Genomic DNA, 15,660 nt, shown 5'->3' with positions numbered 1-15,660 from the left:
AAATATATCAAATGATTGGCGGCAGTGCAGGAACCGGTCAGGTCACTCAAGACTGTAAAGATGGTATCGTTGTAACAGGTACTGGTGTGCTCATAGATCAGGTATGGAGTCTAGACTATTGTCCATATAATTAATACTGAACCGCCGCTGATGATCCCTTAACCCCCTTCTGTTACAGGAAACACCCACGTACCATGACTTTGCCTTGTACCTGAGCCCAGCCACAATGGAAACAAAATATCAGAGGCGACTGGAAAGCAACTGGGTGCCAGATATTGAGATTGGTCAGTGTCAATATGTCACAGGCGCACACTCTGCTCACCCTCAACTCTGTCATGTAAAATTTGGATGGTATCAGAGACGCCATCATTGCCGGAGGTAATTATAATTTTGATAGAGTCGAGAAATTCCCCCCAAAAAAATTCAATTGTGACTGATTAGGGGGGCTTCATTTCATCTTCTAGCTGTGGCAAAATTTTCTGTAGCCAACACAGTGCTAATCGCCTGCTATTATCTTGTGCCACGGACACTTCTTTGTTAGCTGAGTGGAGCAGAGTGTGCAACGGCTGTTTCCATAGATTGGCCATCCAACCTTCCATGTAATTCAAACATCTTTACCCAGCCAAATACTACGCCAATCCAAGCATCTGCCACTATTACCGTTGTATTCAATTCACATCAAGCGTGTATATATTTTTTATGAATATTGTTGTTATACAAGCTGTTTCTTCTTAAATACCCCACTGTCGTTACCAAACTATATACCCTTGCTATTTCTAAGGAATAAAACCCACAGGCCATAATTAGTACAGCCGTTCCATGCTTTCAGTTGAATCATAATCACTCCTATATGCGCTGGCGGTTGGACATTTTGAAAAAGAAAAGCGTGGAGAAACTCTACACACATTTATTGTTACTGCGAATGCGATTGTACTGATTTGGAATTGTGAAAGCGTATGTACAAATGTCTATAAAGTAAGGGAGGAAATAAAAAAAATGAGAGACTAATTTGTTCTACCAGCTTAATTGCCAGCGTCTTGTTCAAGTCTCACTAAGAAAAGGATGATTGATCAGTATGTGTGTCATTTACTTCACCACCCGCTAGCAAGTCAGCAAGGCCCGACCCCACGTGCTCGAAAGATTCACTTACAGTAAAAGTTAACGCTGACAGCAGCGATCATAAACACCGTCAGAACAGCAGGAGCGTACTTGTCGGAATAGTCGCCCAACTCCTTTCTTTGCAGGCGATTGGCGCGGTCATGATAGCCATAGAGAGCGTAAAGCATGACAGTCATAGCAAGAATAGTGAAGACACCGGCGGAAATCTGACCCACTTCATCGGAGAAGTTGAGAAGTCCAATAGCAAGGGCGCCAAGTAAAAGAGTGAACTTGAGCCAGGACAAAAAGGTACGCTCATTAGCAAAGTACACCTTGGGGTTGGGTCTCTGAGCTGTAGGAGCTCTCTTGACAGGTTGGCTATTATCACCAGGTTGTCCACCAACTTCTGTATAATCTGGTGTATTGGGAGTGCCAAACAAAGTATGCTTGCCCTTCTTGATGAACTTGAGAAGTCCAGCAGGGGACAGTTGTTTGGTGACACCACCTTGCTCAACGGGTATAGCATCTCTGTTGACACGCTGGATAAGGGGAGTGCGTTCAGTGGAGTCCTGACCAATGTTGATTTGTACGTGATCATTTTCCCTTTCGTCGCCAGAGGTCTTGGAGCCATCCGAGCCATAAGTCAAAGCTGAGACAGAGCTACCACCGGGTTCATCGGGACGAATCAAACCAAATGACTTGTTCGGAGGCTTGCGGATATCGACATCCATCTGAGGCAACCAGAATGGAAGCATCTTGGCACGATCCTCAATCAAGGTAGCGCAACCGTGAATGAATTTGGAGAATTTTGGGACGGCTTCGACCAGGTGAGAGTTGATGAGCTCAGTAACCCATTGAGGAGGTTCTTGACCAACGTGGGTCTGAAGCTTAACTTCAAGAATAGCGTAAGGGAAACGGCAGATGTCACTCTCGGGTAATTGCTTGAAAGGATAATCAATGCCAATATCCATTCTTCTCCAGTTATCACCGGATCTAGGAGTGCCATAGTTGTCTTCACGAATCAAAGAAAGTTCAGTGTCCAAACTGATACGAACACGGGCGTCTCCAGGAAGCTGGAAAGCAGTACGGTTGTAGAAGGAGCGCATGACAGGGTGGAGACGCTTAGTCAAGGTGGTATATTGAACCTCTTGCGCCAACTGTTCCAAATCTCTGATTTCCTTCTCTGACTTCTTGCCCTGTTCTCTTGCCTTTGCAAACAGTTCATCCGTGGTATATTGTCCTTTGAGATAAGCATTCAAATGCTTTTCCTTGATAGGGAAACGAGCCTTGACAGACTTCTCACCAGTCCAATCTTCACGATGAGTTTTGCGCTCAACAAAGATTGTCTGGCTGTCCATACCACCATACCAGCGCATACGGATGGCTTCGGCACCTTCAGATTTTTCCAAACGACCCATGTAAAGATCGAAATCATCATTGTCATAATAGATACTAGTGATGGCTGAATCGGCAACTTCAAATTCTTTGTTGGGGTTAAAGACCAGGACAGGAAGATGCTTCAAGATGATGAGTTTCAATTCGGTAATATTATCGGGGTGAACCCTATATTGAACAAAAAGAGAGAGATTCAGTAAAAGCTATTGTTAAGGAGATCGTGTTTCAGATCAAAACAGTAACTGATCAGTAGCAAAAGTTTTTCATACCAGTATTTTGTGGTGTTTCGAACAAAGGCAGCTTGCTTTCCTCCAGCAGAGGAATCACCTCTGTGAGCTTTACCACGATTACGGACTCTGTCATACAGAGTAGAGATACGTACGATCAAGGCATCGTAATTTTCCTTATAGAAAGGTTTTGCGTTCAAGCGGACCATGAACATCGGTTTTAGCGACCAGCCAGTCATTTTCTGTGGACTTTGAATTAATACGGCACGTGTGGATTTTGATTGGCTACCATGCATTTTTGAACAATAGGCGTCTAGAAGAACACCATCGGAATAGCTGTGTGGCAAAAAGCCAGTTCATTACATTTGGAAAAAAAACTTACGTCGTGCTTCTTGATGATTTTAAGAAACCCAGTGTAGTTGAGTCTCGTGAACTTTGCCAAATCATGAACATCTGCAATAATGTGTCCGAGTTCAATTTCCGAGGTGGTGAACTCGTCGTCTGATGGATCTTCCTTTGTGCATAAAGTATCGACTTCTTGCGACTCGGCTTCAATTCTTCTATTTATCTCGCCGATCTTAACCCTTTGGAAACTGTAAACCTTGTCAAGTTCTTTCTCGAGCTCTTCTACAAACTGGGACTCGTCGTCCTCGTTCCATTCAGACTTGAGGTGAACTTTCAAGAATGTCTTGAGATCGTCATAAGCTGCATTGCGGAAGGGTTAAAATGGGCGGACAAGGGCATATGAGAAAAACAAGGCTACATACCAACGTAGTGGAAAGTCCACTCTGGGTAAAGGGAAGTTTTGAGTTGATGCCCAAACTTCATTCAGGCTAAGTGTGGAACGAGGTTGGAAACAGGAGAGAGAGAGAGAGAAAGGTGTGCGCGTGGCAGCGCAGAAAGAAACATAGACGGTCTTTTTTTTGAGTCTGAACTTTTTTTTTTTTTTTCTGGGCTGGCTTTTCCTCGGCGTCGGATCATACAATGGTGGCCAATGCCTAGATGTCGGAGGATACACTTACAAAATAGGATGGCGACATCTGATAAGTCTTGACATCTAGAATCTAAGCAAACAAGCTGACAACGCAAAATAAGATAAAGCAACATGCCATTGAAAATACATTTAATAAGGCTAATTAATGGAAGTTTTAGTCACTATCTGTAGTACAACTGCTGCGCCTATATCTATCTCAATGTTATTGTCAGCAGTCCACGTTTATTCTGTGAAGCCATGGTTCAGCTTCTTTGAAACGTACGAGAATTAAAGTTAAAATTTTTTTATTCGTTCAGAGATGCCGATCGTTGTATGGAATGAAACAAATACTTTTTTTAAGTATCAGCCAGGAACTCGCTACCAAATCAAAAGGTTAACGTGAGGGACAGAAACAAAGCCATGTTCCTCACCAAGACAATGCATGTTTCTCCAATGAAGAAAGCACAAGAATCTTCAGCGAAATCGGCAACGAAGACTCTCAACCTTGCTTTCTTTAAATGAATATAAAAAATGTTTAAAGTAGCTCTGCGGAGAAGTTTGAAAACTATCGACCATCCGTATCTGTTGAACACAGAACGTCGCCCTGTCAAAAAATGTAAGAGGGAAGATGACATTATATCAGTCTTTTCAATGGTCAATCGTGGGATACTACACTTTTATCATAAGCTAACTTGCAAGTTGAAAACGATGGCGTGCTTACGAAGAAAGGATGTTTAAGTCCATTCTGGCCAGCCGACAAGAAAAGATTTAAAATTTTCCATCTTGCTTATCACTTGCCATACTCTGTACCATACCTGCCTGTTCCACGACCATAATAAATCATATAAGCTCAAAACATTTAATTGATGTTTCAAATGCATTTATATATTTGTCGATATAAAAAAAATGCTTCAATGGAGTGCGGAGGATAAATATATGGGTTGGTATCCTTTACCAGGTAAACTTGATGGATTTGGGATCAACACCTTCAAACATGGTACTATTATGGGAACCGACAATATCGACAAGGACAGCCTCACTATTGGTGGGAACTTTCTTGCGGTTTGCCTTGATGGTCACAGTGCTTCCAGATTGACTGACGGTACCTAGAGATGATTTTTGCACTGTTTGACCTTGAGGAGCGTTGAAGGTAAGAGTCCATGAATTGCTGATGGGACTGGTTCCTGAGGCACGGATGTTGAAAGAAGCTTGGAATTGGTTATTTTTAACATTATTAATGAAGTAAGAAACTTGAGCATTGGGCGACTGGGTCTTGGGAATGCCGTTGGTAGCATTTGCAGCCACGGCGACAAACTTCGACTGAGCACCGCAGCTTTGAGACTGGGCAACGCTGCCATAGTTGCAGTACACAGCGGAGCCGTCGGTACTAGAAGCACAAACCAAACTGTTAGGGCAAGTTTGAAGTACCCATTTTCCGTGGTCACAAATAGCCACTGAATTTCCAGCACAAGAGATAGCGCCGTCGGTGCAGGAGCCGCCGGAAACTGGACAAGACTTGGAGCTAGGAGAGGCAATGCTTGAAGAAGAAGTGCTAGTGAACTTGACTGAGGTAGAAGAGCTTGCAGACTTGCCAGTGGAAGAAGGAGTACTTGTTGTCTTGGCATTGTCGTTTGCTTTAGGAGCTTGACTACCGTGCAAGTAGCTTGAAACAGCGGTCGCGAAATTAGGGCTGACTTCCGTATTACCATAGGCCTGACTGGCATCCCACATCATAACACCACCAAAGGATGAATATTGAGACTTTAGACTGTCAATGGTACCAGTTAGAGTGTTATAGGGAACATAACCAGATGAGGCAGCTGAAGTGGAGCCAGGAACACCGAGGTAAATTTTGACGTTGGGGTTCTTGGACTGGGTCTTCGCCCAGTTATCCCAAGTACCAAAGTTGAAATTACCACCTTGGACAGAACAGTAATTGTTATAGAATTGAACCCAAACGAAGTCGAACCAAGCGTTGCTCAAGGCGTCGCCGAGGTAAGCATCAGGGAAAGGGCATTGTGGAGCTCCGGTGATATAGTAACTCTTTGACGAATCAGAAGCTGAAAGAAAAATTGACAATGAATAAAAAAAAAAAAGGGATTAAAATGTTGAGAGGTTTCTGTCTTAAGAACTTACCGAAATGGGTGCGCAGTTGGTTGATCATGGTAGTATAACCACTTGCAGAACCACCTTCAATATCTAAATCGAAGCCATCGATAACAGCATCACCGAATGGACGAGTCGTGCTACTACCTCCACCGAAAATATCCCAAAGCGTATCGGCAAACCCGGATGCTTGTGAATCTGACGTAAATCCATACGAACCAGCTGCTCCACCAAGGGCCAGAATAATCTTTTTACCCTTTGCTTGGCAAGTCTTAATATCTGGAATGGTTGAAAATGAATAGAGTGACGGTTTAAATTAGGATATCAAGCTCGTAGTTTTCGAATTTACAGTCCCTGGAAATAGGCAGAAAAATTTACCTTGACCGATCTGTGGACAGTTCAGAAGGGTAGTGCCATCAAAAGTAGTGCAATTATTGCTAGCATTACTGAAGTCGACCACGGGCTTATTTCCCGCTCCAAAGAAGGTTGTCAAGAAGGACAAAACAAGGATGTCTTCAACGGAGTCTTCACAGTATGTAGCCAAATTCTTTTGCCAGTTTGCCTGCGGACCTCCGGCGGCACCGTAAGAATTTTGACCCCAATAATTGACATAATTGATGCCATTAGCATTGAAGGCTTGTGAAAGAGAAGCAGAGGCGAGCATCAAAGTAGCACCAAAGGCGCTCTTGAGCATGAAAGAAGAGGAAACCATTTTGTTCGGGTGATTTCGAAGTTAAGGACCAGCCAATTGAACAATAGATGTGATAAAGAACGTGAAAGGATGTGCTGCTAAAGAGAAAAGACCTTGTAGAAGCAGGAGTTATTTCAGGTATGAAGAAAACAAATGTCATAATTGATAGCCCTTTTTATATCTTTTTCAGCCAACAACAGAATGATCAACTTTAACGAGTGGGTAGGTCAGGTACATTTAATTTTTTGGGGGACCTGAGAGGAACCAAAATTTCGTGTACCATTCAAATATCATAACGCACAAACGAGACTGCACTGGTTTAACCAATGATGCTCGCAAAAGAGATAGTGGTAATTCAATGATCTGATTTGATATGTTTACATCAAAATAATACATCACCATTCTCTGGACTCGAACAAGATATCGTGGATTTATACGTCAAGTTGTACTAGTGCTATGATTCGACTTTCACATATCGTACAACTCATTTTCCTGTTCGTGGTTACGTTATATCCAGTTCCTGCTGTGTATCCAAGCGTAATGTTGTGTCATCAGCAATGTACGTAGCACATATATTCTGCACGATCGATGCCTAATGTATCTATTTGTATTTGGAACTGTGCACTATTATTTAATATAATGTCATGGTCTGCCCGATGAAATCAAAAATAAATAAAATAGATGGATCGACACAGTGACGATCATGGGGCGTTACGAAGGCAAGGGAGAAAATAGGAAAAATGAGCTGGATGGACTATTTCCTGGGTTCATCCATTGCTTATCATTCTCGTAAAATTAAATGTGGTTGGACTGGGTGACACCAATTGGCAACAGCTCAGGGTTCTGAGTGCATGGAGCGGAATTTACCAACGGAACGCTGAAGAGCGCCACTTACTGGACCCTGCAAACACAAAGAGGTTGACAGGTTACTGTAAACGACAGCTCAATGGGCAAATTGTTCGATGATAACAAAGCTGACAGCTGCGCTTTGGTAACTTGATAATTGCCATCGTCTTTCATTCTCTTTTGTAATTGGTCACAAACCAGACCAACGATCGTCTCCTGAGATCAATACGTCACTTTGCGTATTTCCCACCCAACGCTGTTTTATTTAATACTTTCATCAAAGTAACACATAGAAAATGGCAATTTAATTACAGAGCAATACATTATATACTCTCATGCGCACAGCACGGAAAGGGTTTAGGTGGACCCTTGTTAGTAGCACATCGATGAAGAAAAAACTTTGGTGTCGCTTTTTAATTGGAGGGTGATGGAAAGGAATAATATTATAGGGAAGACTGTAAAATTACATGGAGGAGTTTTGATTACTCGTTACGAACAACGGGAAAGGCAAGCACCTCACGAATATGATTATTCTCAGTTAGCAATTGAACAACACGATCTACGCCCATTCCCCATCCTGCAGTTGGCGGAAGTCCGTACTCGAGGGCATCGCAAAACCGATGGTCGGCCATTTGAGCCTCACCATCGCCATCTATTCGGTCCTGTTGTTGTCTGAGAAATCGTTTTCGCTGTTCATCGGGATCGTTCAATTCCTCGTAGGCATTAATAAGCTCCCGAGTACCAACAAACAGTTCGAATCTGGCGGCAATGCTTCTACCGTGTTCGTCGACAGCATCTTTGGCAAGTGGACTCATGACAAGAGGGTGGCCCAGCAAAAAGGTTGGATGGATGCATTCAGGTTCAATGAGTCCCGATATGAGTTTATCAAGAATGCGGGAAACGGTATGCGGTTGCGGTACGTGAATATTTTGTTCACGGCATATACTCAGCAGATTGGTCACTGCGTCTGTAGAACAACACCTTTTTCATTAGAACTTGTCCGAAACAGGTAAAGTGCAAATCTTCTCACTCATGTGAGCTTCGAGCAATGTAAGTTAAGCTCTTACCTGCATCTTCCAAGTTTGGTAACGGTTGCTTTGTCTTTTGTTCCAGTTCTTCAAGTACATTGATTCTACGGAACGGCTTGCTAAAGTCTATAATTGTGCCGTCTCGCGTCTTAACTTGGTGGGTCCCACATACATCCTCTACCATGGCTAATGAAACAATCAATATTTTTTAATAACACAAAAGCGTGTGAAGTGGCGATAGACTTACTTCGGAGCATGGTTTCTGTATCGGTAAGCAAGCCTTCTAAATTTCCATATGCTTGATAATACTCGCAGGTTGTGAATTCAGGGTTATGATCAGCATCGATACCTTCGTTGCGAAACTGCTTTCCAATCTCATATACTCGGTCCAAGCCTCCAATCACCAATTGCTACAGAATATAGGATTAGCCATTGCCAAACTACTGGAAAATGGTTTAGAACCAAACAAACACACCTTGAGGTAAAGTTCTGGAGCAATTCGAAGTTGCATTTCCATGTCCAACGCATTGGCTACGGTGACAAACGGTTTAGCATTAGCTCCTCCTGCTAGAGTCGCAAGTACCGGAGTCTCGACTTCAAGAAATCCTCGTGCGTCTAAAAATTGTCGTATGAATTTGATAATCTAAATGATTCAGGAGACAAAAAAGTGAAAATAAAAGGTTACTAAGGAGACTACTGAAGAAAGATCACATGTGCCGACTTACTTGAGCGCGAGTTCGTAACGTCTGTATTGCGTCTGGGTTGGTCAAGAGGTCTACATGTCTATTTCGAAATCGCTTGCCCTGGTAATAAACAGTTACCAAACGCCAGCCGCAAATTGTTACCTTCCGTTAGTCATTGCACTTACTGCATCATTCAACTTTGTTTTGGGAATATCGTGCAAGCATGGGGAAAGTAGGTCCAATCTTTCTGTTGCATATATACTCAATTGGCCATGGTTTGTTTTGCCAGGTACACCACTAACAGCTATGTAGAGGAAATCGTTTCAGTACAAGGTATCCAACATAAAGAGAGAAAAACAACCGTATCCTTACCTATTATATCGCCGCGGCAGAGAGTCTTATTTATCTGTGCAAATGCTTCTGGGGATCCTTGGTACGTTGACCGGGATACAACCACTTGCATGACATGGCTATCACACGTCACATCGTAAAAAACAAGCTTATTACTGGACTCTCTCTTTGAAGTGATACGACCTAATTACATCCAAGGACAATAGGAATTGAGTATATGTTTGAGAACATGGGTAGGTATGCGGAGAGCTCACCAGTCAAGGTCACGGTCTGGTCAGCTTTTTGGGCCTTTTCAAGGGTTGTTTCCCATTTCTGCTTTATTGAGGATATACTCGCCATAGGAGCAGTGGCAGGAGGTGTAGCTAAGCGCGGGTATGGATTGAGGTTGTAAGACTGAAACTCCATCTGTCGAACATCCTTGACGGGCCGTGAATCGGCTTCGGCGAGACTTTGTGAGCGCTTTGCTTTGCATGGTGTGCTTGTTGCTATGTTGCGATAGTTGGTGGTTCTATTCGATACACGTTGCAGCATGCACACCCTTCGACAAGTCTGGCTCCATTTCTGCGACATAATGCTGTACGGTGAGGTGCGGTGCCTGAGCATGTCTGTTCAACTTCAAGAACTTTGTGACTGGCATTTTCCTTTGAGTGGCTGAGCTGCGTTGTAGCAAAAATCCCTAACACTCGCCCTTGTTCTTAACATTTTGAAATCTTACTACAACATGCCACGAGCAGCTTGGAAAGGTCCATTCTTTGTCGCATTCCCTGGCCTTCGTCAAGCCATTCAGAATGGCACTCCCATTGCAACACAGGGTATGCTTTAGTGAATACCACCGAATATTTCATAGACGAGTTACTAACATAACATAACATTCTATCAACAACAACAGCTCGCAGCTGCACCATTCTTCCTTCATTTGTTGGCCTCAAATTCCTTGTTCACAATGGAAAGGACTACATTCCAATCAACGTTACGGAAGAAATGATTGGACACAAGCTCGGTGAATTCGCTTCTACTCGAAAGAGATTCTCGTACCGATTCACCAAAGCCAAATAGACGGCAAACCATCCCTGTTATAGACTCATATCCTTCAACAACCTCCAATTGTATATTAATTTTTTGAATTACGAACCAAAAGAAAAAAAAAATGAATCGCTTTTTTTATTTTATGATAATCATTACTGGTCTGGCAATACGCGAACAGATTGGGCAGGCATATCTATTCAGTCTTGACTTCATCGTCTATTTCAATGATAATTTCGTCAGCAGCAACGGCATTGCCAGGTTGGACATTGATTTTCTTAATTTTGCCAGCACGAGCAGAGCGAAGGACATTTTGCATCTTCATAGCTTCGACAACGGCAAGTTCTTCACCTTCAGCAATCACATCACCGACCTTGACAGCAACACTGACCACGCTTCCAGGCATGGGTGAAAGAATGAACTTGGCCATGTCTTGCTTTGGCTTTTCAATCATGTATTTAGAAAGTTCGTGTTGGCGTTGGTTTTGAATGGTGACGTCAAACTGTACGAAGGGAGCCAATGGATTGGTGAGTAAAGCGGTTCAAAAAAAGAAGTAATGCATGTATTTCACTGCTGTACCTTGCTTCCTAAATGTTGGATCTTAAATCCAAGAGGTAAAACGTCGAGGTATTGAACAGTGAGTTTCTTTCCGGTATCTTTGAAAAGTGCATGTGCCAAAGGAGTCTCGAGAGGCCATGCAGCTGAGAGGACTTGAGTGCCATATGTAGGGCTGGAAACCTGAAGAGCAGAAGGGTTATGATGATGAGTTTACATAACATATAAACACTCAGTACTATACTTTGCAAAACACATACCTCAAATTCATCATCAGTGAGCTTGCGAATGGTAATAAGCGTGCTGTTGTCTTCAGTGTTTTGGCCACCAGCGACATTGACCCATACAGACCATTCCGTGGGAGGCTTAGATGAAGCACCGCCTTTACCCTCGGTAAATGCCCACTTACCAACTTCTCGCTTAGCCCACAGAACGGAACTAATGGAAGCAAGGTCTTTGACAGCATCTGCGTCTAGCTGAGTGCCTTTGAAACCTTCAGGGTATTCCTCGGCCAAAAACTTGGTAGAGATCTTGCCGGATTGGAATCGAGGATGGCTGACAATTTCGCGCAACAGTGGGATATTGTGAGTAACACCCTTGATGACATATTCATCCAAGGCCTTCTGCATGGTGGCGATGGCTTGGTCACGGGTCTGTCCATAAGTGACCAACTTGCAAATCATTGGATCGTAGTAAATGGAGATTTCGGAACCTTCAACGATACCAGAGTCGCAACGAACGTTACCAATATCATCTCTAGGCTCAATGTACTTCGTCAGACGACCAATAGAGGGTAAATACTTCTCGGGATCCTCAGCATAGACACGGGATTCAATAGCCCAGCCTTTGATGCCAACGTCTTCTTGTTTGATACTAAGTTCCTGGCCAGCAGCAGAACGAATCATTTGTTCGACCAAGTCAATGCCCGTGATATATTCGGTAATGGGATGTTCCACTTGCAAGCGAGTGTTCATTTCCAAGAAGTAAAAGTTTCGCTGAGAATCAGCAAGGAATTCCACAGTACCAGCAGAGCTATATCCGACGTGCTTGGAGAGAGCAACGGCTTGTTCTCCCATCTTGCGGCGAGTTTCAGGATCAATGTGAACACTGGGAGCCTCCTCAACCACCTTTTGATTTCTTCGCTGGATAGAGCATTCACGCTCGGGAAGATAGATGACGTTTCCATGCTTATCACCAAGGACCTGGATTTCAATATGACGCGGGTTGTCAATGTACTTTTCGATCAATAGACGGTCGTCACCAAAAGACGACAAGGATTCTTGCTTGGCCAGCTTGTAGCCTTCAACCAACTCAGTATCGTTCCTGGAAAATTTCAGAAAAAAATTGTGTGAGATACAGCGCGTCGTGCATTTCATTTAATCTCGTTCAACTTACCAAGCGATACGCATACCCTTACCACCACCACCAGCACTAGCCTTGATCATGACAGGGTAGGTGATATCATGAGCAATTGTTTTTGCGTGTTCAATGCTTTCAACAACTCCATTGTATCCGGGAATGGTATTGACACCACTAGCTTTGGCAATAATCTTGGATTCGATCTTGTCTCCCATGTCAGCCATGGCAGACTCAGAAGGACCGATGAAAACAACACCTTCAGCCTCGAGAGCTTTGACAAAATGAGCATTTTCACTCAAGAATCCATAACCGGGATGAACAGCCTGAGCACCAGTTTGACGGATGGCCGCAATGATATTTGGAATAGACAAGTAGGATTGTGAGGTGGGTGCAGGACCAACGTTGACAGCTTCATCGGCAAGTTGGACATGCAAAGCGTTGGCATCTGCATCGGAATGGATAGCTACAGTCTTGATACCCATCTTCTTTGCTGACCGAATAACTCGGCAGGCAATCTCTCCTCGATTTGCAATCAATATCTTGTCAAATGTCTACACAAGGCAAGCAAGCATGAGCAATCTCGAAACTTATCATGAACAATCCAAAACAAATTATAATAAGCCCACCTTCCCATAATCCTTGACTGTGTTCACGTATTCAGCTTGTGTATGCTTGGTAGAGGACACATATGAGCGCGTAGGATGGAAGTTACGAATGACAGGAACAGGTAGCACAGCAGCTGTACGGCGGACGATGACAGCGTGAGTACGTCTCGACGAGCCAATGACAGCTGATCTCAGAGCAGCCGACGACACAATACGAGGCAGCATGGGGATTAGAGAGAGATGTGGGTGGGGGAGTTTCTTTGCTTGAAGAAGCGAAGGGATAAATCCGTCAATTTGATTTACCAATCAATCATGTGAGCGACTTCGTGGGAAAACTTCTTATGTTCAAAACCAGGTCGCCTCTCCGTTTGGCGTTTCTAACAACCAGCATTCTTTCATCGAAATGTTTAAGCTGACAGCTCTGCATTCTGCTCGCCGTGCTTTGATTCGCTCGAACATACCAGTCCGTCATGTTCTGCCTGTACTGACACGAGCCTATGCCACTGGCGGGTCCAAGGAAAATGTAAGTCTTCGCCATGTCCATACCCCACCCTCCCCGCACTCCACTCCCCCGCACTTGTAATAACACTTTAAAAAACACATAGGCTGCCGTCAGTATGATTGAACGCAAGCGGGCTGATGCTCAACTCGGTGGTGGTCAGAAACGTATTGATGCTCAACACAAAAAGGTAAAGGCACTTGATGTCCCCCTGAACGCGTTCTTTGACCAGTATCTGACCCCATGTCTAGGGAAAACTTACAGCACGTGAACGTATTGATTTACTAGTGGATGCTGGATCGTTCCGGGAGTATGACACTTTTGTAGAACATCAGTGTGTTGATTTTGGAATGGAAAAAAATAAGGTAAGCAGATATCACCAAGTGGAGGGAGCACACGCTTGATTGGGGTTAAGTCGGAAGGACTAATCGTACGGGGCTTTTCGTCTATTCAGATCACAGGCGATGGTGTTGTTACTGGACATGGTACTATCAATGGACGTAAGGTGTTTGTCTTTTCCCAAGACTTCACTGCTTATGGTGGTAGTTTGTCAAAGATGCACGCTCAAAAAATTCAAAAGGTCATGGACAAAGCTATGCTTGTCGGAGCTCCGGTCATTGGTCTCAACGATTCCGGCGGTGCTAGAATCCAGGAAGGTGTGGATTCCTTGGCTGGATATGCTGATATTTTCCAGAAGAACGTATTGGCTTCCGGTGTCATTCCTCAGATCTCTCTGATTATGGGTCCATGTGCTGGTGGCGCTGTGTATTCACCTGCTCTCACAGACTTTACCTTCATGGTTCGTGATACCTCTTACCTCTTTGTTACTGGTCCCGATGTCGTCAAGGCTGTGACCAACGAAGAAGTCACCCAAGAAGAACTTGGAGGCGCTAGTGCTCATACTGTCAAGAGTGGTGTTGCTCATAATGCATTTGAGAATGACATTGAAGCTCTTCAGAGGTAAATACGATCTAAGCAATTTCTATCTCAGCTGGTGTCATATTCGTTGACTAACAAGCATTGTCCGATTTGGTATTGATGGACTATAGACTTCGTGATTTCTATGACTATTTGCCCCTCTCCAACCGTGAATCTGCCCCAATTCGCAAGGTTACTTCCGCCCCTCCACAAGACGATCCCAGCTTGGATAACATTGTGCCGGTTGATTCAACCAAGGCTTATGATATGAAGGATGTGATTTCAAGGGTAAGTAGTCATGAATGCCTTTATGGGATCAGAGAAATCAAAGTTAAAAAAAGTTACATTAGATTGGAGACGAAAACAGCTTCTTTGAATTGGCTCCTTCTTACGCCAAGAACATCATCATTGGTTTCTCACGCCTTAACGGCCAGACCATTGGTGTCGTTGCCAATCAGCCTCTCGTCTCATCTGGTGTTCTTGATATAAATGCATCTGTGAAGGCTGCTCGCTTTGTACGATTCTGCGATGCCTTTAACGTACCCTTGCTTACTCTGGTTGATGTTCCTGGCTTCTTACCTGGTACTGGCCAAGAACATGGTGGTATCATTCGACATGGTGCCAAGCTGTTATATGCCTACTGTGAAGCTACTGTTCCAAAGCTTACTGTCATTACTCGAAAGGCCTATGGTGGTGCCTACGATGTCATGGCCTCCAAGCATTTGCGCGGTGATGTGAAGTAAGTATTTCCAGAGCTGAGCATTTTATGTAAGAGACACTAAACAATTGACCGCTCTTTATAGCGTTGCATGGCCCACTGGTGAAATTGCTGTCATGGGCGCCAAGGGTGCCGTGGAAATTATCTTTAGAAATTCCGACAATAAGGTCGAAGCTGAGAAGGATTATGTTACCAAGTTTGCTAATCCGCTCCCAGCTGCTCAGCGTGGCTTCATCGATGATGTGATTCTTCCAAGGTAGGAGAAAGAAAAAGATGTTTAACATTGAGTGCAGAGTAAAGGCTGATATGGAATGTATTTGATAGAACTACTCGTCGTCGCCTTATTGAAGAGCTAGAGTTGCTCAAGGACAAGAAGCTTTCCAACCCTTGGAAGAAGCATGGCAATATTCCTTTGTAAAAAGAAAAGAAATAGGGAATAGAAGCCAGTTGATTTTTCCAGGTGTTTAATAATAAAGAAGAATTTTCAGTTTTCATAGAAACAAAAGTTGATTGGGCAAAACCACAGGTAGAAAGGGGATCAGCTGGAGGTAACTATTTCCTGAGCAAATTAACGTTTTTAAGAAA

The 15,660-nt window shown here is 43.7% G+C and overlaps 7 protein-coding genes across 7 annotated transcripts; 3 read left to right on the top strand and 4 right to left on the bottom strand.

Moving 5' to 3' along the window:
- Window positions 1–9: 9 nt before the first annotated feature.
- Window positions 10–652, top strand: K450DRAFT_252203 (uncharacterized protein; the record flags this gene model as incomplete). The annotated part of the gene is made up of 3 exons (XM_051590843.1): window positions 10–101; window positions 179–378; window positions 465–652. Coding segments are annotated over 3 exons (431 nt in total), but the record flags the coding sequence as incomplete, so codon positions are not given.
- Window positions 653–869: 217 nt separating this feature from the next.
- Window positions 870–3,610, bottom strand: K450DRAFT_252198 (uncharacterized protein). The gene is made up of 6 exons (XM_051590842.1): window positions 3,488–3,610; window positions 3,103–3,425; window positions 2,763–2,962; window positions 1,151–2,661; window positions 1,000–1,051; window positions 870–976 (listed from the first exon to the last, which is right to left on the bottom strand). The coding sequence occupies exons 1-5, from the start codon at window positions 3,546–3,548 to the stop codon at window positions 1,023–1,025; spliced, it is 2,124 nt and encodes a 707-aa protein (XP_051442390.1). The 5' UTR covers window positions 3,549–3,610; the 3' UTR covers window positions 870–976; window positions 1,000–1,022.
- A 1,034-nt stretch (window positions 3,611–4,644) lies between these two features.
- Window positions 4,645–6,493, bottom strand: K450DRAFT_177900 (uncharacterized protein; the record flags this gene model as incomplete). Its single annotated transcript, XM_051584277.1, has 4 exons — window positions 4,645–4,965; window positions 5,065–5,734; window positions 5,826–6,078; window positions 6,178–6,493. 4 exons carry the CDS (start codon window positions 6,491–6,493, stop codon window positions 4,645–4,647), a joined length of 1,560 nt encoding a protein of 519 aa, XP_051442389.1.
- Window positions 6,494–7,584: 1,091 nt separating this feature from the next.
- On the bottom strand, window positions 7,585–9,981 carry K450DRAFT_252194 (uncharacterized protein). The gene is made up of 8 exons (XM_051590841.1): window positions 9,653–9,981; window positions 9,420–9,581; window positions 9,233–9,351; window positions 9,090–9,167; window positions 8,840–9,007; window positions 8,612–8,774; window positions 8,404–8,550; window positions 7,585–8,303 (listed from the first exon to the last, which is right to left on the bottom strand). The coding sequence occupies exons 1-8, from the start codon at window positions 9,966–9,968 to the stop codon at window positions 7,819–7,821; spliced, it is 1,638 nt and encodes a 545-aa protein (XP_051442388.1). The 5' UTR covers window positions 9,969–9,981; the 3' UTR covers window positions 7,585–7,818.
- Window positions 9,982–10,119: 138 nt separating this feature from the next.
- Window positions 10,120–10,454, top strand: K450DRAFT_266402 (uncharacterized protein; the record flags this gene model as incomplete). The annotated part of the gene is made up of 2 exons (XM_051592811.1): window positions 10,120–10,210; window positions 10,288–10,454. 2 exons carry the CDS (start codon window positions 10,120–10,122, stop codon window positions 10,452–10,454), a joined length of 258 nt encoding a protein of 85 aa, XP_051442387.1.
- A 6-nt stretch (window positions 10,455–10,460) lies between these two features.
- On the bottom strand, window positions 10,461–13,254 carry K450DRAFT_252188 (uncharacterized protein). Its single transcript, XM_051590840.1, has 5 exons — window positions 12,962–13,254; window positions 12,372–12,886; window positions 11,237–12,299; window positions 11,001–11,159; window positions 10,461–10,923 (listed from the first exon to the last, which is right to left on the bottom strand). Exons 1-5 carry the CDS (start codon window positions 13,163–13,165, stop codon window positions 10,618–10,620), a joined length of 2,247 nt encoding a protein of 748 aa, XP_051442386.1. The 5' UTR covers window positions 13,166–13,254; the 3' UTR covers window positions 10,461–10,617.
- A 46-nt stretch (window positions 13,255–13,300) lies between these two features.
- On the top strand, window positions 13,301–15,580 carry K450DRAFT_252185 (uncharacterized protein). Its single transcript, XM_051590839.1, has 8 exons — window positions 13,301–13,463; window positions 13,546–13,629; window positions 13,691–13,804; window positions 13,894–14,399; window positions 14,489–14,645; window positions 14,708–15,096; window positions 15,161–15,331; window positions 15,400–15,580. The coding sequence occupies exons 1-8, from the start codon at window positions 13,344–13,346 to the stop codon at window positions 15,491–15,493; spliced, it is 1,635 nt and encodes a 544-aa protein (XP_051442385.1). The 5' UTR covers window positions 13,301–13,343; the 3' UTR covers window positions 15,494–15,580.
- The last annotated feature ends 80 nt before the right edge of the window (window positions 15,581–15,660 follow it).

Source organism: Umbelopsis ramanniana (genome assembly GCF_025399195.1).
Source record: "Umbelopsis ramanniana AG unplaced genomic scaffold K450scaffold_50, whole genome shotgun sequence".
Taxonomy (NCBI): domain Eukaryota; kingdom Fungi; phylum Mucoromycota; class Umbelopsidomycetes; order Umbelopsidales; family Umbelopsidaceae; genus Umbelopsis; species Umbelopsis ramanniana.
The sequence above is the reverse complement of the archived record's forward strand: the minus strand, read 5'-3'. Positions and strand labels throughout refer to the sequence as shown.